Source organism: Scyliorhinus canicula, chromosome 2 (genome assembly GCF_902713615.1).
Source record: "Scyliorhinus canicula chromosome 2, sScyCan1.1, whole genome shotgun sequence".
Taxonomy (NCBI): Eukaryota; Metazoa; Chordata; class Chondrichthyes; order Carcharhiniformes; family Scyliorhinidae; genus Scyliorhinus; species Scyliorhinus canicula.
This window is the reverse complement of record NC_052147.1, coordinates 272,078,047-272,105,474: the sequence shown is the minus strand read 5'-3', so window position 1 is coordinate 272,105,474 and position 27,428 is coordinate 272,078,047. Positions and strand designations below refer to the sequence as shown.

The 27,428-nt window shown below is 47.6% G+C and overlaps 1 protein-coding gene across 1 annotated transcript in view; it reads right to left on the bottom strand.

Moving 5' to 3' along the window:
• LOC119962140 (contactin-associated protein-like 5) overlaps nt 1–27,428 on the bottom strand; it is a 1,413,266-nt gene that overhangs the window by 77,376 nt on the left and 1,308,462 nt on the right. The window contains exon 20 of the mRNA XM_038790064.1: nt 7,287–7,420. Within this exon, the coding sequence (XP_038645992.1) occupies nt 7,287–7,420 (134 nt within the window). The remainder of the gene's footprint in view (nt 1–7,286; nt 7,421–27,428) is intronic.

Genomic DNA, 27,428 nt, shown 5'->3' with positions numbered 1-27,428 from the left:
CTTCACAGCGCCAGGGACCCGGGCTTGATAGCCGGCTTGGGTCACTGACTGTGAGGAGTCTGCACATTCTCCCCGTGTCTGCGTGGGTTTCCTCCGGGTGCTCCGGTTTCCTCTCGCAAGTCCCAAAAGACGTGCTGTTCGGTAATTTGGACATTCTGAATTCTCCCTCTGTGTGCCCGAACAGGCGTCGGAATGTGGCGACTGGGGGATTTTCATGGTAACTTCATTGAAATGTTAATGCAAAGCCTACTTGTGACACTAATAAAGATTATTATTATTGTGTTCCATCACTCTGTTCCTCCATGCAGCTCTTATTGGAAATGAAATAAAACAAAAAGAAACAAATGATATGTTAGAAATCTAAAACAAACAAAACAGTACCTCAATGAACAAATGGAAAGAGAAGGGACAAATTCACGTTTACATCGTCCCCACGGGGCAGAGAGAGCCTCGGTTTAAAATCTGATCCAAAAGACAGGTATCCACCATTTATCCAAGATAACATGTTGTGAATATTATCCAGAACACTAACAAAGAGACGGAATATACTTTCGGGATTTGATAGATGTTTTCAAAATTATGAGGGTTCTTGATGAAGTAAATAAGGAGACACTGCTTCCGGTAACAGAAGTATCAGTGACAAGATGGCACAGACTTAAGTTGAGTAGTTAAAAAAAAGACTAGAGGTGTAGCTACTAATGGAAGGAGGTCAGAGTACTTCAGGCTCTACCGTGGGATCAGGCAGGGGTGCCCCCTGTCCCCCTTGCTTTTTGCACTGGCAATTGTACCTCTGGCTATGGCGTTGAGGGAGTCGTGGAGGTGGAGGGGTCTGGTGCGGGGTGGGGAGGAACATCGGGTATTGCTGTATGCGGACGATCTGCTGCTGTATGTGGCGGACCCAGTGGGGGGAATGCCGGGGGTGATGGAGCTGTTGGCTGAGTTTGGGGGCTTCTCGGGCTATAAGCTGAATCTGGGTAAGAGCAAGGTGTTTGTAGTGCACCCGGGTGATCAGGAGGAGGGAATTGGTAGGCTCCCGTTTAAGAGGGCAGTGAAGAGTTTTAGGTACCTGGGGGTGCAGGTGGCCAGGAGTTGGGGGGCTCTCCACAAGCTTAATTTTACCAGGCTGGTGGAGCAGATGGAGGAGGAATTTAAAAGGTGGGACATGGTGGCGCTGTCGCTGGCGGGTAGAGTGCAGTCCGTCAAATTGACGATGCTCCCGAGGTTCTTGTTCCTGTTTCAGTGCTTGCCCATCTTTATCCCTAGGGCCATTTTTAGGAGGGTGACTAGCAGCATCATGAGCTTTGTTTGGGCACATGGGACCCCAAGGGTGAAGAGGGTCTTCTTGGAGCGGGGCAGAGATGGTGGGGGGCTGGCATTACCCAACCTCTTGGGGTATTATTGGGCGGCCAATGTGTCGATGGTGCGCAAGTGGGTGATGGAGGGGGCGGGGGCAGCATGGAAAAGGTTCAAAATGGCATCCTGTGGAGGCACAAGCCTGGGAGCCCTGATTGCCGCTCCCTCCTATGAGGTATACCACGAGCCCGGTGGTGGCGGCTACCCTCAAGATTTGGGGGCAGTGGAGGCAACATAGGGGGGAAGTGGGGGGCTTGATGGAGGCTCCGCTAAGGGGGAACCATCGGTTCGTCCCGGGGAACATCGATGGGGGGTTCCTGGGGTGGCACAGGGCGGGCATCAGAAAGCTGAGGGACCTGTTCATTGACAGGAGGTTTGCGAGCCTGGGAGAGTTGGAGGAGGAATTTGAGCTCCCCTCGGGGAACATGTTCAGGTACCTGCAGGTAAAAGTGTTTGCTAGGCGGCAGGTGGAGGGATTCCCTTTGCTGCCCGCGAGGGGGGTGAGGGACAGGGTGCTTTTGGGGGTCTGGGTCGGGGATGGGAAGGTATCTGATCTCTACAAGTTAATGCAGGAGGTGGTGGAGACATCAGTAGAGGAGCTAAAGGCTAAGTGGGAGGGGGAGCTGGGGGAGCAGATCGAGGATGGGACATGGACGGATGCCCTGGAGAGGGTTAACTCTTCCTCCTCATGTGCGTGGCTTAGCCTCATCCAATTCAAGGTGCTGCACCGGGCCCATATGTCCGGGACGAGGATGAGTAGGTTCTTTGGGGGCGAAGACAGGTGTGTCAGGTGTTCGGGGAGTCCAGCGAACCATGCCCATATGTTCTGGGCATGCCCGGCACTGGAGGAGTTGACTATGGGGGGGTGTTGACTATGTTTCTTTAATTTAATTTATTTTCAAGTTCTCTTGTTGTTTACCAGGTTTGGGGGGGTGGGGGGGCTCGATATATGCGTTGTTACGGTCTTGGGGGTGTTATGCTTATTATGTTGTTTTATTGTTGTTTTTTAATGTTTGTTGTTATATATTTTGTAAAAAATTTTCAATTAAAATTATTTTTTTTAAAAAGAAAAAGACTAGAGGAATCTGAAAGGCTGGTGCAAGCAGATTCAATAATTACTTTCAAACAGGAGCTCGAAGGGGAAAAAAATGTACAGGGGAAAGTGCAGGGGTCTGGCACTAATTGGACAGCTCTACAAAGAACCAGGACGCGCACAGTTAAGGTCGTCTACCCCCCAGGACTGGTCTGGAATCTCCAGGAATTCAAGATAAATCTCCAGGCCACTGCCGTTCACAACTCTGGAGAGAAATAAGCAGGATTTTAAATAAGGTATGCTCTTTAATTCTCTTTGAACATTCCTCTTTTCCAGATATAAAAATATTGAGCATCACCCAACTGGGAATTAAGTCTTTTTGCTTTCCGCTTGGTGTGGGAAGGCAGTGTGTCAAGGGGATGGCTAATTTGTGACTGCAGCATGGGGGGTCAAGTAACGTGATGAAACCTAATTTAATCACAGTTGATTTAAGTGTGTTGCAACCAGCTATGCAAGCCATAAAAATGCAGCAAATGGCCTACCTCTGGTACATGCTGTGTCATTCTATTCCTCAATAGCTACCCCATAGATTTAGCTCCGGTTCACACTGGCCTGCAAATTGCTGGAGTAGGGCGCCCCACTAAATCCTTGATCAATTAGGGGCAATTTTAGCGTGGCCAATCCACCTAATGTGCACATTTATGGCCTTTTGAGAGGAAACTGGAGCATCCAGAAGAAAGCCACATAGACACGGGGAGCAAGTACAAACTCCACACACACGGACAGTCACCCAAGGTTGAAATTGAACCCAGGCCCCTGGCACGGTGAGGCAGCAGTGCTAACCACTGTTGTCTGTTGTAGTTCTTGGGCAGGCCCTTGGCATTGAAGATGTCATTCTTCCACTCCATGGAGCTGTGTTCTGTGGTGGCTGAAAAGTCTAATCCTGGATCCGCAGCCTCTACCACAGGCTTGGCAGGTGGTGCTTGATGAGGTGGGTGGGTAGGACGCTCTGGATCCTGTGCTGTTTAAGCTTGGCCTTCGCGTGCTCCACCCTACAACACTCAAGGTGATTGACGCCTTCGCAGAGGCTTTTTCTTCAGCTTGTGCATTCTATTGGGTGACACAATGGCTAGCATTGTTTCCTCACAGCACCAGGGACCTGGGTTCAATCCCCGCCTCGGGTGACTGTGTGGATTTTGTACATTCTCCCCATGTCTGTGAGGGTTTCTTCCGGGTGCTCCGGTTTCCTCCCACAGTCCAAAGATGTGCGGGTCAGGTGGATTGGCGATGCTAAATTGCCCCTAAGTGTCCAGACTAAATTATGGGATTACGGGGCTGGACACTTGTGGATGGGCAGAATGCTTATTCGAGGGATCGGTCCAGATTTTGAAATGTTGCCCTTACAAAATTTCCACATTTGAACAAGTTAATTCCGAGATTTGCAGGGGCAAAGTTCTTCTCAAAGATCGATGCCAAATATGGCTACTGGTCAGTGCACGCCTTGGAGGGGTCCCAAGGCCTCACTACAATTCGTACCCCATTCGGATGAAAATGTTTTCAATTGCTTCCTTGCGGGCTGTTAGCCAGGATTTCTTTCACACTGAAATAGGAGCTGGTTTAGCACAGTTGGCTAAACAACTGGCTTGTAATGCAGAACAAGGCCAGCAGCATGGGTTCAATTCCTGTATCGGCCTCCCCAAAGGTGCCGGAATGTGGCGACCAAGGGTTTTTCACAGTAACTTCATTGAAGCCTACTTGTGACAATAAATAATTATTTTTATATTATTAGACCACATTACGTGCAGTGTGCCAGGATGCATCTCTGTAACCAATAACATTGCTATAAAACGAAGCAATACCATGGCCATAATCTACACTTATTGGTGGAAATGGCACATAACAAAGGGTTGATGTTCATGTTAGGAGATAGATATAGTTTTAAGTAATTTATCTTTGTATTTATGTATGTTAGCAATAAGGTATAGCTTTAGGTTTAAACATAATTTATATTACTTCAGTTTTAGTTTCATTTTATACAGTACCCTGTAAGACTGTGGGTATTTAGATGCCTATATTGAAATTAGGTTTTCAACAACCCAAAAGCAAATACAGGGAACAGGATTCTCCATTTCTGAGACCAAGTGTTGGCGGCACTGGAGAATTTGTGAACTATCACGACAGAAATCTAGCGCCGAACCTGGACAGATTTTGCTATTGTTAATAAGCTAGCACCGGCACCACGTGGAACACAATCGATTCTAATGGGAAATGGTGCCGTATTTGCCAATTTTGCGATTGACACCCATAGGCTACCAAGCTGCAGCCACATATAAACAATTCCCCCCCACACACACACCATCCCATCAAACAAGATGGCAGCGAGGAGAGCGGCCCCCGGGTTTACAGATGCCGAGCTGGAGACTGTCTTGGATGCCTTGGAGGAGAGCCGGGTGACCCTGTATCCCAGCCCGGGAAGGATGCTGCCAGCTGTCTCCGTTCATCATGCCAGGGCGCAGGTTGCAGAGGCCTTGAGCACCGTGGGCAACACCATTCGGACTGTCCAGCAGTGCAGGAAAAACTGCACAACCTCCTCAGAGTGAGTAGGCAACAGTGTGCCCCTGGCACTAACCCCGTCCCACACAACCGTAACACCCCCCGCCCCGACCTCCACAAGGACGGCTGAACTTCCAGACTGCACCACAAGCGGGTACCCATACCAGATGCCATGGCCGGGTGATCTGGCCACTGAGGCCATCACCTGTCCACTCGCTGGGCTGCATGCGTTGGATTGTCTAACACTGTCAGTTTATGTGGTCCCCCTCCACCAAGAGAAGGCAATGTACAACAACGGGGAGCGGCAGAAGACAGGAGGAGGGCCACTGTGCCTGCGGCCCCTCACCATGGCAAAGCAGAGGGCCCTGGACGTGGTTGGAGCCCCGAGGAAAGTGAGGTTGCCGGGGTGCAGCTTGGCGACGACAAGGAAATGAGACCCTGCTGAGTTGCGCTTCCCTGTGACAAGTGTGTCAACCCCTCCTTCAACACCTCCTTCACCCCCACATCACCCTCACCCTCACCCACACCCTCACCCTACACCACCCCACAACACCACCACGTGGTCTAATCATGCAACTTGTCTTGTGTCTTGCAGGACCTGCTGGAGATGGGGTGGGTCCATCTGGTGCTCCCCGCCCCCTGCCAGTGCCGCAGCCAGAGCCACCCTGTGAGCCGAACAGTGACGGGGATAGCAGCTCGGACACCAGCACTGCACCCGAGACCCAGGAGACCCCAGGCCACAAGTCTGAGGATGACAGGGACCTCCCGCCACAGCTGTCTGTAACACCCTCCACCATCCCAGAGACACTCACCTCGGTTGGGCATGTTAGTGACGAGACTCCTGGGACACATTCTGATGTGCACCACACAGCTGGTCCAGTACATCAAGTAGAGGTAGGAACCTCCATGGGGGTGGACATTGGAGGGCAAGGTGACCCCAGGAGCTAGCTGCCATCCAGACGGGTCTCGAGCTTCTGGAACAAACAGTTCCATCTATAGTGGAAATGCAGTCGCAGAGCCAGAGACTGGATGAGACATTTCGGGCAACATCCAGTATCTGCAGGCATAGTTGGAGGAGTCCAACCGCGTGCAGAAGCAGGAGGTGGTGCCGACCATGCATGCCACCCAGGCCAACACCGCAAGGGTGGCATCTGCGGTGGAGGCATTGGGGGTGACGCTTTCCGCATGTCCAAGGCCTGGCAGCACATTCTGTGCAGGCGTTGGCTGAGGCCCAAGACAGGGTTGCCGTCTCACAGCAGCCAAGTGCCAGAGTCACCTGGAAATCGCAGCGGCACTCCTGGCCGTGGTCCCATCACAGCAGGCCTTGGCTGAGAACCTTGGCAGCATTGCTCAGGCGCTGGCCGGCGTGGTGCAGACACAGAGGGAGTTGGCCCAGTCCCAGAGGGAGATGGTGCAGTCACTGGCTGATGTGACACAAACCAAGAAGGTGGTGGCACAGTCACAGCATTATGTGGCACATTTAACTAACCTCCTTGCAATTTTCAATGCAGGTTGCTGGGCAGGTGCGAGTGCACTGGATAGCTTCAGAGCATACAGAGCAATCTTTTGCCATTTGATTGCATTTTATGTCAAAGAAGGCAAAATCCAGCTGATCTGCAATCAAACTCATGCTAAATTAGAACAGTTGATGTTAAATGATCGCTGTCAGCGTTTGAGCACATTGAACGGAGAAATTGCATCAACATGTTCGGGCAGGTGGTGAGATGGATTTGGATCCATACATACGGAAATTTCTTAACACTTTGATGGGCTGTTCCTGCACTCGGAGGCTACCAGCCGAGTAGCACAAATTGCCCAGCAATTTGTAGCAATTCACAAATCATTGCAAATCTATTGACCACCACAAATAGATGGGTTTAATTATTCACTAATAACAGCAAACACATTAAACTAGCCATCTCTTCCCAGCAGTGGGCTTGTAACATTCAAAAAATGTCCACCGTGTCACATCCCCTTAGTGTTGCCTTGTTTAGCTGTGGTACATTAATTTAAATAGCTTCATAATTATAGAAAGAACAACAATAATCTACATGCTCCCCCGGACAGGGCCTCGCCATTAATTTCCTTGATTAGAAAACAATCACATTTTAGTTGATGATATTTGCTCGATAATCAAAATTAATGAACATGCAGCACTCATTTTTTATTATCTATAAATAAATTAGGAATAATAAAACCACAAACTTATTAAAATCAGATGCTTTGTAAAGCCATCTACAGTTGAAATTCTGCTGCTGTTCTTCAGCAGATCGCATTGTTATTCCCAAAGTCCTCTCGCCATTCTAATCATTATGAAAAATCCCTTGGCAAAAATAGAACTTGTTACCTCAATGTGGACGCTTGGTCCTTCTCGGTTGATTTTGACAGTGTGGAGATGTCCATTTGCTAGGTTTCCACTGTTGAGGCTAAATATATCAGGCTCTTTATCCTTGTCAAGTCTGTACCTGACCTGAAGGCTCCCTGCAGCAAAAGAAAATGTGGATCAGATGTTGAGTAACTCTGGTCATCAGGTCTTCCAACAAGTATCAACTTAATTACTCATTTCCATGTAGTCTCGCCTCATCCCTCAGTTGGCAAGTCAATGGGCATGGAAATGAGTTGTACAGGCCCAGATGGCTGCCAGTCTACTCACAGGCTGTGCTCGGTAAGTTATCTACACCCAGAGTTACAGCAAGGGTGATACACTCAGCCAATCTGGGCTAAGGAGGAAGAAAAACAAACACCTTGATGCTAAGCTAATTCACATGTCAAAAAAAAAGCTCCAGCCAGCTGCACACTTAATAATTCCCGTTTATGCATCGTTAATCTTTATTTAATTCAATTGTGACCAACATGTGACTGGAAACTGTTGGGTCCAAGTCAGGGTGGTGACTGACTTGGAGTGGAACCTCCAGGCGGTGGGGTTCCCAGGTATCAGCTTCCCTGGTCCTTCTAGATGGCAATGGTCGTGGGCTTGGAAGGTACTGCCCAAGGAGCTTTGATGAGTTCCTGCAGTACATTTTGTAGATGGTACACACGGCTGACACTCTACGTTGGTGATGAAGATTTTGAATGTTTGTGGAAGGGGCAACAATCTAGCAGGCTGTATTGTACTGAATGGCGTTAAGCTTTATGAGTATTGTTGGAGTTGCACTCATCCAGGCAAGTGAAGAGTAAGTATTCCATTAGATTCCTGACTTGTGCCTTGTAGATGGTTGTCAGACTTAGATGAGTCAGGAGATGAGTTACTCGATGCAGCATTCCTATCCTCTGAGATGCTCTTGTAGCTATAGTATTTATGGTTGATCCAGTTCAGTATTTGGTCAAATGTTGATCATTGATCGTGGGGGGATTCTGTGATGGTAATGCCATTGAATGTCAAGGGGCACTGGTTAGATTCTCTCTTGTTGGAGATGGTCATTGCCTAGCACTTGTACCGCACGAATGATACTTGCCACTTGTCAGCCCAAGCCTGGATATTGTCCGGTTTTGCTGCATTTGGACATGGACACCTTCAGTATCTGAGGAGTCACAAATGGTGCTGAACATTGTGCAATCATCAGCGAACATCCCCACTTCTGACCTTGTGATGGAAGGAAAGTCATTAAACAAGTAGCTGAAGATGGTTGGGCCAAGGACACTAACCTGAGGAACTCCTACAGTGATGCCCAGAGCTGAGATGATTGACCTCCAACCCCCACAAATCTTTGGTATCAGGTATGACTCCAACCAGAAAATGATTTTCCCCATGATTCCTATTTTTTCTAGGGTTCCTTGATACCACACTTGGTCAATTGCTGCCTTTCTGCCGAGGGCAGTCATACTTGCCTCATATTTGGAGTTCAGCTCCTTTGGCCATGTTTGAACCAAGCCTGTAATGAACTCAGGAGCTGAACAAGCTCCCTGAACCCAAACTAAGCATCAATGAGAAAGTTTTTGCTTGCAAGTGCCGCTTGATAGCACTATTGATAACCCCTTCTACCACTTTGATTGAGAATAGACTAATGGAGCTACAATTGTCCTGATTGGATTTGTCCTGTTTCTTGTGCACAGAACATCCCTGGGCAATTTTCCATATTGCTGGGGTTGATGCCAGTGTTGGACATAAATAAAAACAAATGTTTGTAAAGATTGGCTCCAGTTATATCCTTCACCAACCTGCTTTCTGGAGGATAACATGGAAATTCCAGTGCTTAGGCCTTAGGCTGATGAAGGTGCATCCACAAAGACGGGTGATGGATGTCGGAGTGTGTAAAGGGTCAGGCTTAGACAGATGAGGGTCGGAGATCGATACAGAGAAAGGTAAGAGAGAGCCGATAAAGGGGTTTGATAAAAATATTGTGATTTGTAACTCTTGAGGCATTGGTTGATCAGGAAATGATGTGGGTCAGTGAACACAGTGAACAGCAGTGGGTTAGGTGGATTGGCCATGCTAAATTGCCCGTAGTGTCCTAAAAAGTAAGGTTAAGGGGGGGTTGTTGGGTTAGGGGTATAGGGTGGATACGTGGGTTTGGGTAGGGTGATCATTGCTTGGCACAACATCGAGGGCCGAAGGGCCTGTTCTATGCTGTACTGTTCTATGTTCTATGTTCTAACACAGTGTTAATGGGTGAACGGAACTTGGTCCAAGTTAGGATGCAGGCATGTTTTGAATGAGCAGAAGTCCATGGAATGTGAAGGATGAGAGGACAGTCAAACGAGCATTGAATTAGTTGAATGGATTACCTTGTCAACATACAGTCAAATGCATTAACATTTCTTGACTTAACTTTTTAAAAATAATGATGGACCTTTAGTGCATTTCCAGTGTTTTTCATAGATAGATAGTCCCGAAAGACGTGCTGATAGCCCCGAGTTGCCGCATTCCGGCGCCTGTTCGGGTACACGGAGGGAGAATTGAGAATGCCCAAATTACCTAACAACACGTCTTTCGCGACTAGTGGGAGGAAACCGGAGCATCCGGAGGAAACCCACTCAGACACGGGGAGAATGTGCAGACTCCATACAGACAGTGACCCAAGCCGAGAATCGAACCCGGGACCCTGGAGCTGTGAAGCAACAGTGCAAACCATTGTGCTACCGTGCTGCCCTGCTACCGTGTTGCCCATTAAAAGAGAACATGCATCAGTTGCAACCACGTCTCTCCAGGCGAACATCAGAAGATGGATCTTGTCCAAGCTTTTACATCCAGAGATCTTTACATAACCCCCATCACAGCGTCCGACTCTTTATTACCTGACTCCGACCCTTTTTCCGATTATCGATACGATTAATTCAAAGCTCAACGTTGGTGTCTTCAGAATGTAGCTTTCTAATAGGGGCTTTAAAGCCAATTTTATGCCGGCCAATCCACTCAAGAGTAAATATGAGAATTTAAAACCAAACTCCAAGGTTCATACAAACTGCACCTTAATCCATGGGATATGGTAACAATAACTGGTTCAATTACATTAATTTGTTTTTCTAAATCCTGCTGAAAATAAAGATACATCTTAAAGTGAACGGTGAGAGTAGCTATCAGTGCCATCAGAGAGATAGTACACCACATTTTTTGATGCATGCAGCAATAATCAAATAACTTTTTGCAGAGTGCAAGATGGACATTTCGTCATGGAATATTCTTCTCTTCAATCATTTGTTAAAATGTAATCTTTTAATGAAATCTGTGTTTTGTATGTTTGGAACTCCCCATACGAACGGGTAGCTTGATAAGATCATTTAGTTGCAAGAGGATGTCAATGGTATCCGGCAATTGGCAATTGGAAAACAGCCATTTTAGGCATGTTTCCGCCGGACAGATGAAAAGGCTAAAGATAAGAGGACAAGTTCCAGTTTGAGCAGATATTACAGAAGCTCTTTGGAAGGGTTTAGAAATGGCACCAAGCATAGTTTTCTTGAAAGGCAACATGTCCCCGTTGAGAATCAACACCGTTTTCCATTTTCATTCGCAGATTTTAAGCATGGCAGTATTTTGCCTTTCATTAGTTACCTTGTGTAGAATTCTACCATTTGCGACTAAGTCCCATGGCGGGGTATGGGAATGTGCAGTGTTTCCCACCGCAGAGGTCAGAGGGAGATACAGGAACATAGGAATTGAGTGCATGAAGTAGGCAATTCAGCTCTTCGAGTCTGCTTTGTTATTTAATCAGATCATGGCTGATCTCTTCCTGGTCACAAATCCAACTCCCTGCCTGTTCCCCATATCCATTTGATCCATTTTTTAAATCAAAAACATATCTCCTTCTTGAAAACATTTAATGACTCAAATTCCACCGCACTACGGGGCAGCGAATTCCACAAATTCATCACTCTCTGCGAGAAGTAGTTCCTCCTCATTTCAGCTCGAAATCTACTGCCTCTCAACCTATATCCATGACCTCTCGTTTTAGATTGCCACACAAGGGGGAACATTTGGGGGGCGATTCTCCGAGACCCGCGCCGGGCTGGAGAATCGCCGCAGCTGCACCACGATGCCCCGATGCCAGCGCGCGGTTCTTCGAGGTGCGGAGAATCGGCGCCATTTGCGCCGGCGCGTTTGACGTGGCCATGGCCGTGGGCTGCTGGAATCGCTGGGGCCGCCGATTCCCCGGCCTGGATTGGCCTAGCGGCTGCGCGGATACGCCAGAGTCCCAATGACAGCGTTTACCCCTGGTCGCTGCCGGTGGGAACTTTGCACGAAGGGTCGGGGGGCGGCCTGTAAGGGGGGGGGGAGTTGGGCTCCGTCCCCGGGGGGGGCCTCCAATGGAGTATGGCCCATGATCGGGGCCCACCGATCGGCGGGCCGGCCTCTCTCCCCCGGGCCTACTTTCCTGCGGGGCCGGCCCCTGAACACCCACGCAATGTTAAGTTGTGGCTGGCTCACGTAAGAAGTCCCTTGCGCATGCGCAGGTTGGCGCGGCCCAACTGCGAGTGCGTGAGTTGGCGCGGCGCCCATTTGGCGCCGGGAAGGGAGGCTACGACAGCATGAACCCCTCCAGTCCCGTGCTGGCCTCCTATGGGGGCCAGAATCAGTCGGCTCCGTGCCTGCTTCGCGCCATTGTGAAACGCGACGGCATTCAGGACGGCGCGAACACTCGTGCTCCATTTGGGAGAATCGCCCCTTGGTCTCCGTTTACATCATCAATCATTTTAGTATTTTATATACTCCATCAGATCCCCTCTCATTCATCTAAACCCCAATGAGTATAAGCCAAAGTTGTTCAATCTCTCCTCATATATCAACCCTTTCATCCCTGGAATCAAACTGGTTAACCTCCTCTGAACTGCCTCCAGTGCCACCACATCCTTCCTTAAATAAGGAGACCAAAACTGGTCAAAGTACTCCAGATGAGGTCTCACCAACACCCTATACAATTGCAACAACACTTCTCCATTTTTATACTCCAGCCCTTTTACAATAGACATAGAACATTTATTTTTTATTTAATCGCTTATTGTCACGAGTAGACTTCAATGAAGTTATTGTGAAAAGCCTCTAGTCGCCACATTCCAGCGCCTGTCCGGGGAGGCTGTTACAGGCACATACAGTGTAGAAGGAGGCCATTCAGTCCATTGAGTCTGTACCGACCCACTTAAGCCCTCACTTCCTCCCCATCCCCGGAACCCAATAACCATCCTAACCTTTTTGACACAAAGGGCAATTTATCATGGCCAATCCACCTAACCTGCACATCTTTGGACTGAGAGAGGAAACCGGAGCACACGGAGGAAACCCACGCAGACACGGGGAGACCATGCAGACTCCGCACCGACAGTGACCAGCGGGGAATCGAATCTGGGACCCCGACGCTGTGAGTCCACAGTGCTATCCACTTGTGCTACTGTGCTGCCCTGTTAAACGTTAATGTTCCACTTGCTTTTTTGCTTGCATGCTGTATCTGCAGACCGACTTTCTGAGATTCATGAACAAAGACACCCAGATCCCTCTGCCAAGACACGTTTTGAATCTACCTTCCATTTCGATAACAATTTGCCTTTCTATTTTTTTTGGCCAAAGTGGATAACCACATTAAACTCCATTTTCCAAATTTTGGCCCATCCACCTGTAAATTCCAGGTCGGAGAATCCCCGGGGGGCGGCGTGAATCCTTCCCCCACCGCTCTGACGCCGGCTGCCGTATTCTCTGGCACCGGTTTTCGGGCGAGGGCGGGGTTTACGCCACACCGGTCGGGGACCGTTGGCAGCCCCCCCCCCCCCCCCCCCCCGGCAATTCTCCAGGCCCCGATGGGCCGAGCCAGCTGTCAGTTCCCGGCCAGTCCCGCCGGCATGAAATGGACATGGTATCACGTGGCGAGACCTGGCTGGTTGGCCGTCTTGTAGAGTCCTCGGGGGGTCCTCGGGGCTCACCGATCTGTGGCCAGGCCTATACTGTGGGGGCACTTCTTCATTCCGCACCGGCCTCTATAGAGCTCCGCCATGGCCGGCACGGAGAAGAACCCCCCTGCCCAGGAACACGCCGGCTGGTCTGCGCATGCGGCCTAGCCCCCGGAAGTGTGGAGGATTCCGCCGGAGTGGTTTGCGCCATTCTTGGTGCCGGCGTCGGGCCATCCCGCCAATTGCGAGAGAATCCCGCCCATTATATCCTTTTCATTGCCTCCAATCTATTTGAATACCATCTGCAAATTTTGCTGCTACACTTTGTTCCTGCTTGCAGATCATTCATACAGATTGTAAACAGTTGAGGTTTCTCAACTGATGCCTGCAGCACCCCACTAGTTACAGTTCGCCAGCCAGAGAAGGACCTATTTATCCCAACCCTCTGCTTTCTGTCAGTCAGCCAATCCTCAATCCAATCTAGTCATAGAACATAGAACATTACAGCGCAGTACAGGCCCTTCGGCCCACGATGTTGCGCCGTCCTGTGAAACCCTTCTAAAGCTCATCTACACTATTCCCTTATCGTCCATATGCCTATCCAATGACCATTTGAATGCGTTTAGTGTTGGCGAGTCCACGACTGTTGCAGGCAGGGCATTCCACGCCCTTACTACTCCTCTATCACTAATCCCCTGTGATCTCATCTTCTGGATAAGTCTTTTATGCGGCACCTCAGCAAATGTCTTCTGGAAGTCGAGCCATCCACTGATACCCCATTATCTACCTTGCTAGTTACATCCTCAAAAAACTCAGGCACGTTTGTCAAGCATGAATAAAACTATGCTGACAATGGTGGATTGAGCTTTGTCTTTCCAAATGCTCAGACATCTCCTCCTTAATGATTGATTCCAGCAACTTCCCCACCTCAGAGTTCAAGTTTCCTACTTTTTGCCTCTCTCTAGGGACGTCACATTAATATGTTTTTAATCCACTTGGGCCTTTCTACAATCCAGGGAATTTTGAAATATCATATTCACTATCTCTGCTGCCACCTCCTTTAAATACCCTAGGGTGCAGGCCATCAGGTCCTGGAAAATTATCTGTCTTTAATCCCATTAGGTTATTCAATACCTTCTCCCTAGTGATGGATATTGCACCAATTACCTCTGCATTATCTGCAGTTTTCGTTAAATTTTTAATTATCTTCTGCGGTGATGGCAAAGCAAAATATTGGTTCAGTGCCTCTGCCATCTCTGTGTGCCCCATTATTACCTCACCAGCTTCGTCCTATAAAGGGCCAACATTTACTTTAGCTGTTCTCTTCCTTTTTAAATACTTGTCGAAGCTCTCGGTATCAGTGTTTATGTTTTCTGCTAGTTCCTTTTGTAGTTCATCTTAGCTCTTTTGATTTTTAGTCACCTTTTGCTGAACCTTAAAGTTCTCTCAATCTTCCAGCTTACCATAGCTTTTGCAGTATGCTATGCCCTAGTTTTTGCCTTTATGTCCTCTTTGACTTCCTTTTTTAATGGAACTTTTTTCTCCCTTTTATAATTCCTCTTCCTCCCAAGAATATACTTTAATTGAGAGATATTTAATGTCACCCTGAACATTAACCATTGTTCCTCAACTGTTATAGCCCCATTTATTTGTGCCCAGTCTACCTGGGCCAACTCTTTCCTCAGGCCTGTAGAATTACCTCTGCCCAATGCTATTGCATTCTCAGTCTGAAATTAAAATTCTAGCATGCTGTGATCACTCCTTCCAAGAGGATCCTAAATGACAAGACTATTTATCAACCCTTCTTTGTTCCATAATACTACATCTAAAATAGCCTGCTCCTGTGTTGGTTCCACAACATATTGCTCCAAGAAACAATCCCTCAAACACTCTATGAAATCTCCCTCGAGGCTACCCTTGCCAATTTGATTAATCCAGTAATTGTGCATGTTAAAATCACCCATGATTTTCATTGTGCCCCTCTCAAGCCACCATTATTTCTTGGTTTATACTAATTAATAGTTTGAAAGTATTGCTTGGGGCCTGTAAATTCCTCCTACCAAGGACTTTTTTCCCTTGTTTGTTATTTCCACCCAGATCGATTGAACATTTTGGCCCTTAGTGCCAATATCATTTCTTAATACAGCCTTTGTGTCAACTTCAACCAATAAAGGAACCCCACCCCCTGTTCCGTCCTGTCTATCCTTTCAGAACACTTAGTACCCTTGGACATTAACCTCCCAGCCCCAGTCGTCCTACTTCAAAAGTCCCCTCCTAATCATACCCATTTGGCTCTATTTGCGCCGTCAGCTCATTGACCTTATTCTGAATACTGCATACATTTAGGTACAAGGGGCGGGATTCTCCATCCTGCCGGTCCCGTTTTCCTGCGCGGTGTGCCCTCGCTGGCAGCTGGATTCCCCATTCCCACAACCGGCCAATGGGCAAAGCAGAGGATCCCGCCGACGGAACATCCCGCAGAAGGCTTTTAAATAGTTTAAAATATGTCCTATTGATTTGAGACCGCGCCATATCTTCTGGCCCCAACCTTATTAATTATGTACCTGGGGTTTAACACCATGGTCCATGGTGAGGGCAGGCTTGATGCCCTGCCACCGTATCTGGAATAGCCGTCCAACATCACTGACTCACTGTTGAAGAAACAAAGATTGACCTCCTGAAGAAGATGAACATCCTGGAACACCTTTACAAATTTGGTGCCAACTTGGAGGAGACCTAAGGAAGCTGATGGAACAAAGACAGACAGGGAAAGACCCTGTGGCCCAATCAGCTTGTCTCGCATAACCTTTTGCATCACAATGGGCAGGAAGCTGTGAAGCTCCAGGAATGGGAAATGAGGCAGGCGGGAGGTACTTAATTGTGCTGGAGACCCAAAGTCAGCTTCCCAATGGCAGGATGAAGCTACAGAATTAGGTTGGCATTAAATTAGCAGATTGAGCTACCTGATGGCAATCATTGGGATCATTGGCCGGGTTTCTCCCCTACCCGGCGGGGCGGGGGAGTCCATGCGGGATGGAGTGGCGTGAACCAGTCCGGCGTCGGGCCGCCACAAAGGTGCGGATTTCTCCACACCTTTAGTGGCCAAGCCCTAACCTTGAGGGACTAGGCCCGCACCGGTGTGCTAGGCGCCTCACCGGCTGGTGGGAAAGGCGGAAGTCCGTGCATGCGCCGGAGCGTCAGCGGCTGCTGTCGTCATCCCAGTGCATGAGCAGGGGAGGGGGTCACTTCCGCATCCGCCATCGTGAAGGCTATGGCCAACGCGGAAGGAAAAGAGTGCCCCCACGGCACAGGCCCGCCCGCCGATCAGTGGGCCTCGATCGCGGGCCAGGCCACCGTGGAGGCACCCCCCGGGGCCAGATCACCCCATGCCCCCCCCCAGGACCCCGGAGCCCACCCGCACCGCCAGTCCCGCCGGTAAGGGAGGTGTTTTGATTCCTGCCGGCGGGACCGGCATGACAGCAGCGGGACTTCGGCCCATCACGGGCTGGAGAATCGCTGGTGGGGGGAGGGCCGCCGACGCAATTCCCGCCCCCGCCAAATCTCTGGTGCCGGAGACTTCAGGAGACGGCGGGGACGGGATTCACGCCGCCCCCCGGCGATTCTCCGACCCGGCGGGGGTCAGAGAATCCAGCCCATTGTTTTGCATGTCATGCATTCTCATTAAAAGACAACCTCTTCAGAATTAAGTGTACCTTTCCATAGAATACCGACAGCGCAGAAGGAGGCCATTTGGCCCATCGAGTCTGCACCGACCATCGTAAAGAGCACCCTACCTAGGCCCAATCCCCTGTCCGATCACTGTGCTCCCGCAATTTTAGCAATGCCAATCCACCTAACCTGAACATCCTTCGGCTGTGAGAGGAACCCTATGCAGACACGGGGAAAATGTGCAAACTCCACACAGCCAGTCAACGATGGTCAGAATTCAACTCGGGTCCCTGGAGCTGTGAGGCAGTAGTGCGAACCACTGTGCCGCCCTCTCATCAGTAAAGGGAAAGTAGAGGATTAGGCATAGGTAGGGTGCTTTTCAGAGAGTTGATACAGACTCATTGGGCTGAATGGCCTCCCTCTACATGGCAGGGATTCTAGTCTATGAAATGAGTGTTGTAGTGTATAATTATTGATGAGAGTGCAACAGGGAAATTCTAACATGAACTTAAGCTAAATAGCTTATTTTGTCAGGCGTGGAGCGTGCAAAGTCACCAGCAAAGATATTTCTGATAATCTCAGCTGAGGTGTCTTCCCTCCCCCACTTTAATTGCTGTGGCTCAGAGAATAAAGCGAGTTGATGAGAAAGATCCTCCTGGGGCCTCAGACAGGATTGTTCTTTCCCCAGAAACCTACCTTGCAGGAACTGAATCAAGATTGGGAATAACACCCATAGCGTCTTCAATTAAATTTGGGCATCGAAAGCAAACTCCCTGGTAAATACACAGTGCCAGCCATGGCTCAGTGGGGCGTGCTCTCATCTCCGAGTCTTGTCTGTTCAGATACTGCTCATATTCGAATACATTTGCATATCATCAAATGCAAAATCTGCCATGAACCAGTGCATTCAGGCAGCATTTTAAAATACATCTTTGAAAAAGAAAATAGGTTTTGCATCACAAAATATGCCTTGACATATTTTAAAGTGTTAATTCGGTAAAGTTTGATCAATGCAACTACAAATTGGTTTCTCAGCCCAAAAAAGCATTAATCACAATGTGCCTCCACCTGACCCAATTTTAAATCACCTCAACTGGCTTTCAAAAGCATAGACAAATTAATTTCTAGTGAGATTGGAGTACTTCAGTTCTCCATTACAATAAAAACATTTACACTATACTGTGGTGAATATAGAGATTGTTATATATTTGTTGCAGCAATTTTATTAAAAGCATGGTTTAAGGTTTATACTTGTTGCAGTAATATAATTAAAAAACCTAGGTTAAGGTATCCAGACTGTGTGTCCGCTGAAGCTGTAATTAAGAGTCATAAAAGCGAGGTCATGCTTGATTCTAACTATTTAGCTGTTTACATATAGAGGCCTAATGGAACATTATTATGATTGCTGGAGATTCCCGAGAGAGTAGATAATTTATCAGGTGTTGTATTTAGTCCTAGCCAAGGAGGTCATGTGAAATCTTAGTGGGATTCTGATGATGTAATTGGTGGGAGGAGCCAGGTTTGTCTGTAGTTTTGCATTTGCCATTGGATTTGAGACTAACAGGACAGAAGGATTTCACATTGAAAAGCAGTTTTGCCAAATGCTACTAGGTTGAGCAGAAATGTTTGAATCTGCTCTTGAATGGGTCTCTCACTCCAAAAGTCTCTACACAGCTAAGCAAGTAATCTGTTTGGTAGCTTTATGTGTAAATGGCATTTGGACTGTGTTGGGTTGTTACTTGGAGCTCATAGCAGGTTCAGATAGTAAATTCAAGGGTGCGATTTAACGGAAACATTTTGAAGTGTCATTTTGGGAGCGATTGGCAGGGTGTTCCTCGACGACCTCGTTGTCGAGATCACAGCCTGTATTTAACGACACTTAGTGCCAAAAATGACCCCTCACGAGCTTCTCGCCATTACTGGCTGCCTTGCAGGACTCACACGTCAGTGCCTCACTGCTAACAAGAGGGAGCAGCTTTTAAACGCTCCCTTGTCACGCACTGCCAGTCAACACACAGGCATTGCAGCATGCAGACCTGCTCCTCGCTTAGGGGATGCAGACTTGACCAGGCTTATCTATGCCGTCGATGTGAGAGGGGGCATCGTGATCCCCGCAGGGGTCTGATGACCAGCAGCAGGGACAGCAATGCCACCTGGGAGGCAGTGGCAGCGGCAGTCAGTTCAGGCAGCACGGCAAGGAGTACAACCGTCCAATGTCGGTAGAAGACCAACGACCTCCATTGAGCTGCAAGGTTAAGTTACCACCTCTCTCCCGGCATCAGTTACGCCAGAAACTCCACCAATGCCAAGACACCTCTCCCCAGAAATCACCGGCTGATACTTTGTGCCCTCCCCACATCCGATCGTCGCTTTTCTTCTTCAGAAAACACTGGCACCTACCAACACAACAACTTTCATGTCCAGGTGCAGTGGCCATACATGCAACCTGCTATAGACCCCGCCTGGCCCAGCAAGCGTGCGGCTCACAATGTCCTCTCTTTGTCCCCACAGGAGAAGAAAGCCTGTCGTAAGGGGGAAAGGGCCGAGACAGGGGAGACAGAGTCCCAGAGATTGGGGTCCTCACCCCTAATGAGGAACAGGCCCTGGAAATCATGGCGTTGTCTGAGGAGAGAGCAGTCACTGACAGCGAAGTTGGCCTGCACCACAGAGGTGAGGATCTACTGCTCCTTCACCCAGATGACCTGTCTCAAGTTCATGTCTGACTGAACTCTCACTGACCACATGTCCATTGTCTCACAGGATCTCCATCTGATAAGACTAGGGCTTCCAGAGTTGTCCCCTCTCCCCCTCCCCCAAACACCCAAGAGAACACCTCAGAGGAGCGCTCTGAGACCACCATTGTGGCGTCACAGCTGTCACCCCCACCTTCCACCAGCACAGAGACACACACCTCGGTGGACAAAATTAGTGGACAAGCTTCTGGGCCACCGTCTGTGAAGCACCACCCAGATGCTGGTGCACATCAGGTAGTGGCAGAAACATCATGGGCGACAGGAGTGGGAGGTATGCTCGATCGCAGAACTTGGCTGGGTCCAAGTCAGATGCCGAGCCTCTGGACAAGGTTCTCCCAGAGCTGTTGCAGATGATAGGACACAGTAGTGACAATTAAGAGATGTCAGTGACATTCCAGAGAGTGCCGGGATGATCGGAGGACTCCCATAGCAACTGGTGCAGGAGATGATGTCAACAATGCATGGCACCAAGGCCAACACTGCTAGGGTGGCGACAGCAGTGCAAAACCTGGAGCTGTCATACCCAAGGCGTGGCTCAGTCAACAACGATCATGGCTGAGGGCCTCCTCATCATGTCACTGACAGATATGTCCCAGATACAAATGGACAACGAAGATTGGAGAAGGGGGATTCGGGGGGGGGGGGGGCAGAGGGAAAGAAATGGGGGTGATGGGGAGGGGGTGAACTGATGGACTCATCCTTGTCCGACATGACCCAATCTCACTGGCATTCACATATTCCACCGGCATTCAAGGTGCAGTTGAACATCCTTGACTACCAGGGTGTTTAACATGTGGTGACATGCCAGTTACATGCACCACTCACTACACCAGCAACAAAAGCATCAGCAATCTGCAAAAGCGTTTCTTCAACAGCGTTAGCAGGAGGGCCATTTGGAACAGCATCACGCACCAGGTCCCGCAGCATCTTCTTGCTTCAAACTGGATTGCCTTCTGGACTCATACATTCCCCTGAGCACGGTGTTCCAGGACCCAGGTCACTAAGAAAAAATTGTCCTTCTTTCTGGCTGTAGAAAAGGAAGGAAACAGCAACAGCAGCCTCCAGGCATCTGCAGCCACCAGCAGGAGCAGCAGCAAACACAACCTGCAGCTGTGAAGTGCTCTCACAACTTGCAAGGCCAATTCTTCATTTGCAATAGCCTTCAGCTGTGAATCTAGAGGCTGCTCACACTGAAAGGAAGTTCAATTGACTTTCAGTTGAACCAAGAGCAGGATTCCATCCTGGAAGTGTTTGGTAGGAATGACAGGCTGTAGCTCTGGTTTCCCCTGTTATTAGTCTCCACTTTATTTAAAAATGGATTCTAAATCACCTTTCTGCCCAAGTCATTTTTTGGCAGGATTAATAAGCTGGTTGTGTTGTTCTCTGCTTTGCTTTACCTGGATGTCTTGGATGCGTAGTGTTGAACAAAGAATTACCAGCTTTGTTAACAAACAAAACTATAAATGTGTTTACACTACTTACTATGATTCGTTCACATTCCAAAAGTAAAAGGATACTGTCTTAAACTATGTTATCTCTAACTGCAGAACTCTCAAGTACACAACTGCTCTCTCTCTCTCTCAAGCCTCACTATCTTCTCTAACCTTCATCTGTCCTTCTGTATCTTAGTCCTTCTGATCCACAAGGCTGAGCGTCATCCCTTATATACTCATAGGACGGGGCAGCACGGTGGCCTAGTGGTTAGCACAACCGCCTCACGGCGCTGAGGTCCCAGGTTCGATCCCGGCTCTGGGTCACGGTCCGTGTGGAGTTTGCACATTCTCCCCGTGTCTGCGTGGGTTTCGCCCCCACAACCCAAAAATGTGCAGAGTAGGTGGATTGGCCACGCTAAAATTGCCCCTTAATTGGAAAAAATAATTGGCTAATCTAAATTTATAAAAAAAAAACAATATACTCATAGGACTAGCTCCCTCTAGTGGCTGTCTGTATACACTTTATTAACCCTTGTATTGCCTTCATGTATAATAAGACCACATCCCCCTTTATTTCCAAAGAAAAAATATTACACTTTGTTTAAGATATTTTTCTTTCACTTTTATGTCATGAAGTATTAATCATAAATGTATTATCCTGTTCCATTACATGTCATACTATCCCCCTTGTTCCTGTTCCTTGTCTATAGTCTGTAAGAGAATTGGAAATTGTTACAAACATATATCAAATCATTGTTTGTTCGTCACAAGCAATTGAATACATGTTAACAATTTTTTAAACTGTTCAAACTTTTTTTTACAGTCCACAAATGTGAGTATGCACTCAGTCTTCACTGTGGTAGTGTGTTACAGTGCCAACAAGTTATCAGTCCAATCCAACAAATGTCCGAATGGTTGAACCACGTTCAGTATCTAACGTGGTTACTTTCTGTGCTTGTGATCTTGCATTCGTGTTTTCTTTGCCTTCAAAACCTGTTTGGTTTCTGGTCCTTAAACAAATACCAACTCATTAAATTTGTTGGTATGACTTCTTTTTTGTCCAGACAATGTCCTGTTCTTCCTGACATTGGTGCCATTACGTGTGAATTTTGTATTGTCTACATACGCATTTGTTTGTGTTACATTGAATGGCAGTTGCGTTGCACACACTATGCTGCAGTCCCTTGTCTGGTTGTCATCTGGATTGCTTCCCAATTGGTATGGTTTATCAAGCATGACAGCAAGTCTCAATACTTTGTCATCATTCAAGTGCCATTGAACTGTCCATCAGTATCACAGCCGTACCTTTGTGTAAATTCTGTCGGACCAGAACTATTCTTGGTGCGTACAGGATCAGTTTCCTGTCGCTTGGTTGATTCAATTGTAACTTGTTTACCACCATTGTCCTTCGGATTATCTGATGTCTCATCAGGCTTTGTGATATCGGTTCTTGTTGGATGATCTGATGTATCTGTGATCTCTTGGTGCTTCTCATCTGGAGTTAACTTGTCCAAGATGTCTTCATTCTCTTGCTGGCTGTTCATCATTGCTGTGCTCTCAAGTGATCTTTTTACTGGTGCACTCTGATTGTCAGCCTTTGTACAGTCCAGCTGAGATCTGTCAGTCTCACTTTTGTCCTGCACAACTTGAATACTACTTGTGATCACTTTGTCACTAGTTGCAAATAAAGTGGATAGACCGTCATAGTATTTTTGTTGCTCATTATCTGTTTCTTCACTGTTGTCCTTACTGGCACATACAGTGGATAGACTTCCATGGTCTTCTTTTCCTGGCTCATCAAATATACAAGATAGACCTTCATAGTCTTCTTCTTCTGTTATTCATGTGTCAGATTACTGTTCTCATTGGATGATTGCGGTGCCATTTCTGATAGGCAGTTACCATGATCCTCTGTCTTCATGCTGTCTGGAATGATCAACCGTTTAACGAGGTTCAGGGCTTCACACGCTTTCACTCCCAATATGGACTCTTCCTTTGCGTCCACAATGTCGAATTGCATGATGTGACTTTGATTGTGCGCCCATGCTTGCACCCATGCTTCTGGATTACATACCCCTAATGTTTCAATCACATTCCCACTGTAGTCACATGCGCAGAACCTCCCAAATCACGTCTTTTTTCAATGTGCACATGTGCGAACGTTCAACATCCAAATTGCATTTCTTTTTTAACTGCGCATGTCTGAAACCTCGAACTTCTGATGCGTGAATTTTTTTTTCAGGTGCGCTTGCGCAATCTGCTCTTCTCTCCCAGCGCGCTTAATTTCTCGCTACGCCACAGCTTCAACCCAGGCAAAAAGATTTTTACTTTGCCGATTCAACATTTCAGACCTTCTATTTTTAGTTACGCTGCTCGCACGGGATACATTACTCGGATTTTCTGCCATTACTTTTTGTTGCTTTTGCAGTCCTTTACTCAGCTTTTCATTTCTTTTAAGCTCACAATAATTATCAAATTTTTCAATGACCACATCAAACTTATTTTTTTCAACACCTTTCTAGAAGTGCAAAGATTAATACAATTCTACAGCCAGCGGTCTAGCCCAATTTAGTGCAATCTTTCAGTTTTCTTTGGCCGCTTCAAGTTTTAAGGCTGAGAGGTATTGTTCAAACTCTTCTTTGAAAATGTTCCAGTTCACATCTGCTTTACCCAATATCTTGAATGACTTTAGAGTCTGCAGACCGTCCATGAAGCTTTGGTTGGGTATTACTTTTTTGTAATGCTTCTGTATTACTGAAGTTATGGTTGAGATTTTCCTTTGCACATTTTTTTCTTCAAACGGAGATTCTTTCTTTCTCCCTAAACCTTACTACTCTACTCTAGGACCACTTCTGGTACCATGTGTGAACTTATTATTTCCACTCCTGGTGGCACTCCTGGCGATCGGAGAATCCCACTTGAGGTCCATGGACTTTTCCACTGTCCGCAGCGGGTGGGGCGGAAGAATCCAGCCCAATGTCTTTCCTAACCTACACCATTGAAACAGAAACAGCATAACCAGATGATAATGTCTTTACAAACCTACACCGGATTGCCTTCCAAAGTAGTCAAGCAGTGAGTTAATTTTTCAACTCTCCCTGACAGCTTCAGCCTGTTTTTTTTAAAACTCAATGAGTGGGAGATTAAAAAGCTTCAGATCATGACAGCTAAACAGTCCTTACCACTATGCAAAGGCATTTATGTCGACTCCATCAATTTGTGACTCGCACACAGCAGGCGAGGCCCTTGCAAACACCAAAACGTGGAGTTTAGGGCTGGAACTCTCTAACCATTTGGATTCTCTGTTCCCGCCGGCAGCGCATCCCGACCCCCACCTGTGGGTTTTCCGGCGGCATGGGGTGGCATCAATAGGAAATCACATCGATAAGCGGCAGGAGGAGAGAACCCTGCCATCACCGAACGGCGCGCCGACGGGAAACACGCAGCTGGCGGAGCGGCGAACCCAGTCCGAAGTTCCCCTTCTGTGTGAATCGCGCCTGCTGTGAAAAATGGAATGTCGGAATTGTGGGCGCGAGTTCTGTATACGGGTTCCTCCTCTTTCCACCACCTCCCCCACCACCCCGCCCTACCCACTCCAACCTGCTATTTTAAAAGGCCTGCCGAGTTGGGAAGACGCTGCAAAAATCAGTCATCAATATCTCTGCCTGCTTTGCTGGCAAATGTCTTGAAGCTGCTTTTTTACATTATCAATGATTTATTTGCTGTTTCATCCAACACAACAAAGTGAAGACTTTGTGGGGGCAAAATCTTTTGCAACGAGGCGATTGGCCTATGAAATCTGATAAGAACCCATTGAAGATCAGAGGTTGACATTGAAGCTCCGTTACAATCAGTTTTAACACAGCTACAATCTTCATCCCACAGGCTACTGAAGCCCAGGGACAATGAGTTGGAATTCCCAGCCTCGCAGAGGTTTGGAACCCACTTGCGGGCATCCTGCATTGCCTATATGCTACATGGAACCAGGGAGGCAGTTTAAATACTTCAGGCCCAAGGAAGGGTGATTTTGTGCCACTGCCGGTGGAGCAACTCTGCTCCAATGACAAGGAGGTGACCTTCCTTTAGAAAGCTGGGGAAGTCATTGAAGTTGGAAGCTGCAGGCCCCAAAGAAGAGGCCACCAGCAGCAAAAACCAAAACATCAACCTAAACATTATTGTGTGTGTGTGTGTGTGTGTGAGAGAGAGAGTGGGGCTTCCCCTCCACTCCAAGGAGCTTACCACCAATCATTGAAATGATTTGTTTTCACAAATTTGAGGGTGCCTCCATATTGGTGGCTTCCTAGGCCCCAACCTATCTCAGCAGTGGCCACCGCCCCTGATGGGACTGCTCATGCTCCAGAGTGATTGGCTTCATGTTTGGGCTGGCTGTATTGAGAGTCCACCCACCCTCCTTGCTTGGGATGCCAGAACGGAAGTGGCCAGTTAGATTCTGCTGCAGGCTTTCTTCTGGCATGTTTAGGCCTTTGACCCCCTGATTGGTCCTGACATCCTATTCCCAAAATCCAATGATCCCAACGCCTGGAAAAATCTGCTGGATTCCTCCCACGCAGCCTGCAAAAGAAAAGTGTTCCAAAGGATCCTGACGTACTGAATACTAAACTGTTGGAAAAGTCATTTTACACAAGTTGTTTGAACTTAAAACAAACCTTCTCGCTGAGATTGGGGATGATCATTGCATTTTAAAATGGGACGTTGCAGTTCATCCAGCAAATGTTAGCTTGTCAAGTATTCCACAGCGGTATCCCAAAAAGATCAGGAATTTCCACTGGTATCCTGGCCAAGATGAAAGGACAGATTAGATTGGAATTTTTCTCACTGTGAAGTGTTGAGCTGTGCAAAATTGCAGCTTTGTTGGCCGACGTAGCAAACACGCATCTCAAAATGGCCCGCGCTGTACATGCTGGGCTCTGAGATGCTTCTGAAAGACAAGATCAGGTAGCACAAGGAATCCATCCTTTTTAGTGTTTGTTACATCTGAACCAAGTCAAAGAGCATAATGAAGTCAACTCGGGTAGTTAATCAGATCTGTTGGTGCGCTGCTCCTTTGTGTAAAATTCTGATGTGTGCTTGTTAACCGCCTGATGTTAAATGGAACGAAGGCTGCATTGCAACATCATGCATTGGGATTTTCTTTTACACAAACACATTAGGCTGTCAGCTATCGGAGAGTAGCTGAAATCCCCGTGAGTAGTCACCATAAAACAATGTCTTCAGCCAGGCAACTAGTATTAAAAATTGAAAAGCATAATTGTGAACTGGAATATCAAGGGGATTGAGTAATTCAACTGGAAAATCTCGAGCAAGTGCTATTATCGAGGGAAAAGGCAACCGTATCACAAGGAATTTGTAGATTCTAGATGTGATGCTCATCACATTTGTTGCAGGTCTTGGGAGGATATTAGAATATTTTCTTCATGTGCTAAACTGGTTTGGCATCTGTCAACTCTCTGTTCCTTGTCTGAGTTTGATACGATTTATTGTTATAGGCAATTGTGTTTCTTTGGCAATGTTAAGGAGTGTTGCGTTTCTGTAACGCCTGTACCACAGCAAGCATTCCAAGGGGTTTCACAAAGGTGCAAGATTGAAAGTGGAACAAGAACAAAGAACAGTACAGCACAGGAACAGGCCCTTCGGCCCTCCAAGCCTGCGCCGATCACATGTCCTATCTAGACCAACCGCCTGTAACCTTCTATCCCCCTTCTGTTCATGTGTGTATACAGATAAATCTTAAAGGTCGCGAACGTTTCTGCCTCAACCACCTGACCTGGCAGTGCATCCCAGGCCACCACTACCATCTGGATAAAAAACTTTGGCCGCACATCTTCACTGAACCTATCCCCCCTCACCTTGAACTTGTGCCCCCTTGTAACTGTCATTTCCCCCGTGGGAAAAAGCTTCCAACTGTTCACCCTATCTATACCCCTCATAATTTTATAAACTTCTACCAAGTCGCCCCTCAGCCTCCGTCTCTCTCGGGAGAAAAATCCCAGTTTATTCAATCTTTCCTCATAGCTAAAACCCTCTACACCAGAAACCATCCTGGTTAACCTTTTCTGTACTCTCTCCAAAGCCTCCAAGGCCTTCTGGGAGTGTGGTGACCAGAATTGGACACGGTATTCCAAATGTGGCGAACCAACGTTCCATATAACTGTAACATGATTTGCAAACTTTTATAAGTGGAGGCTGAGTTAAAGGAGGACGGATTAGGTAGGGTGCTCAAAAGCTTGGCAAGAAAGGTGGTTATGGTGGCAGAGAGACAGGGAATTCCTTTTTTTTTAAATAATTTTTATTGAAGAGATT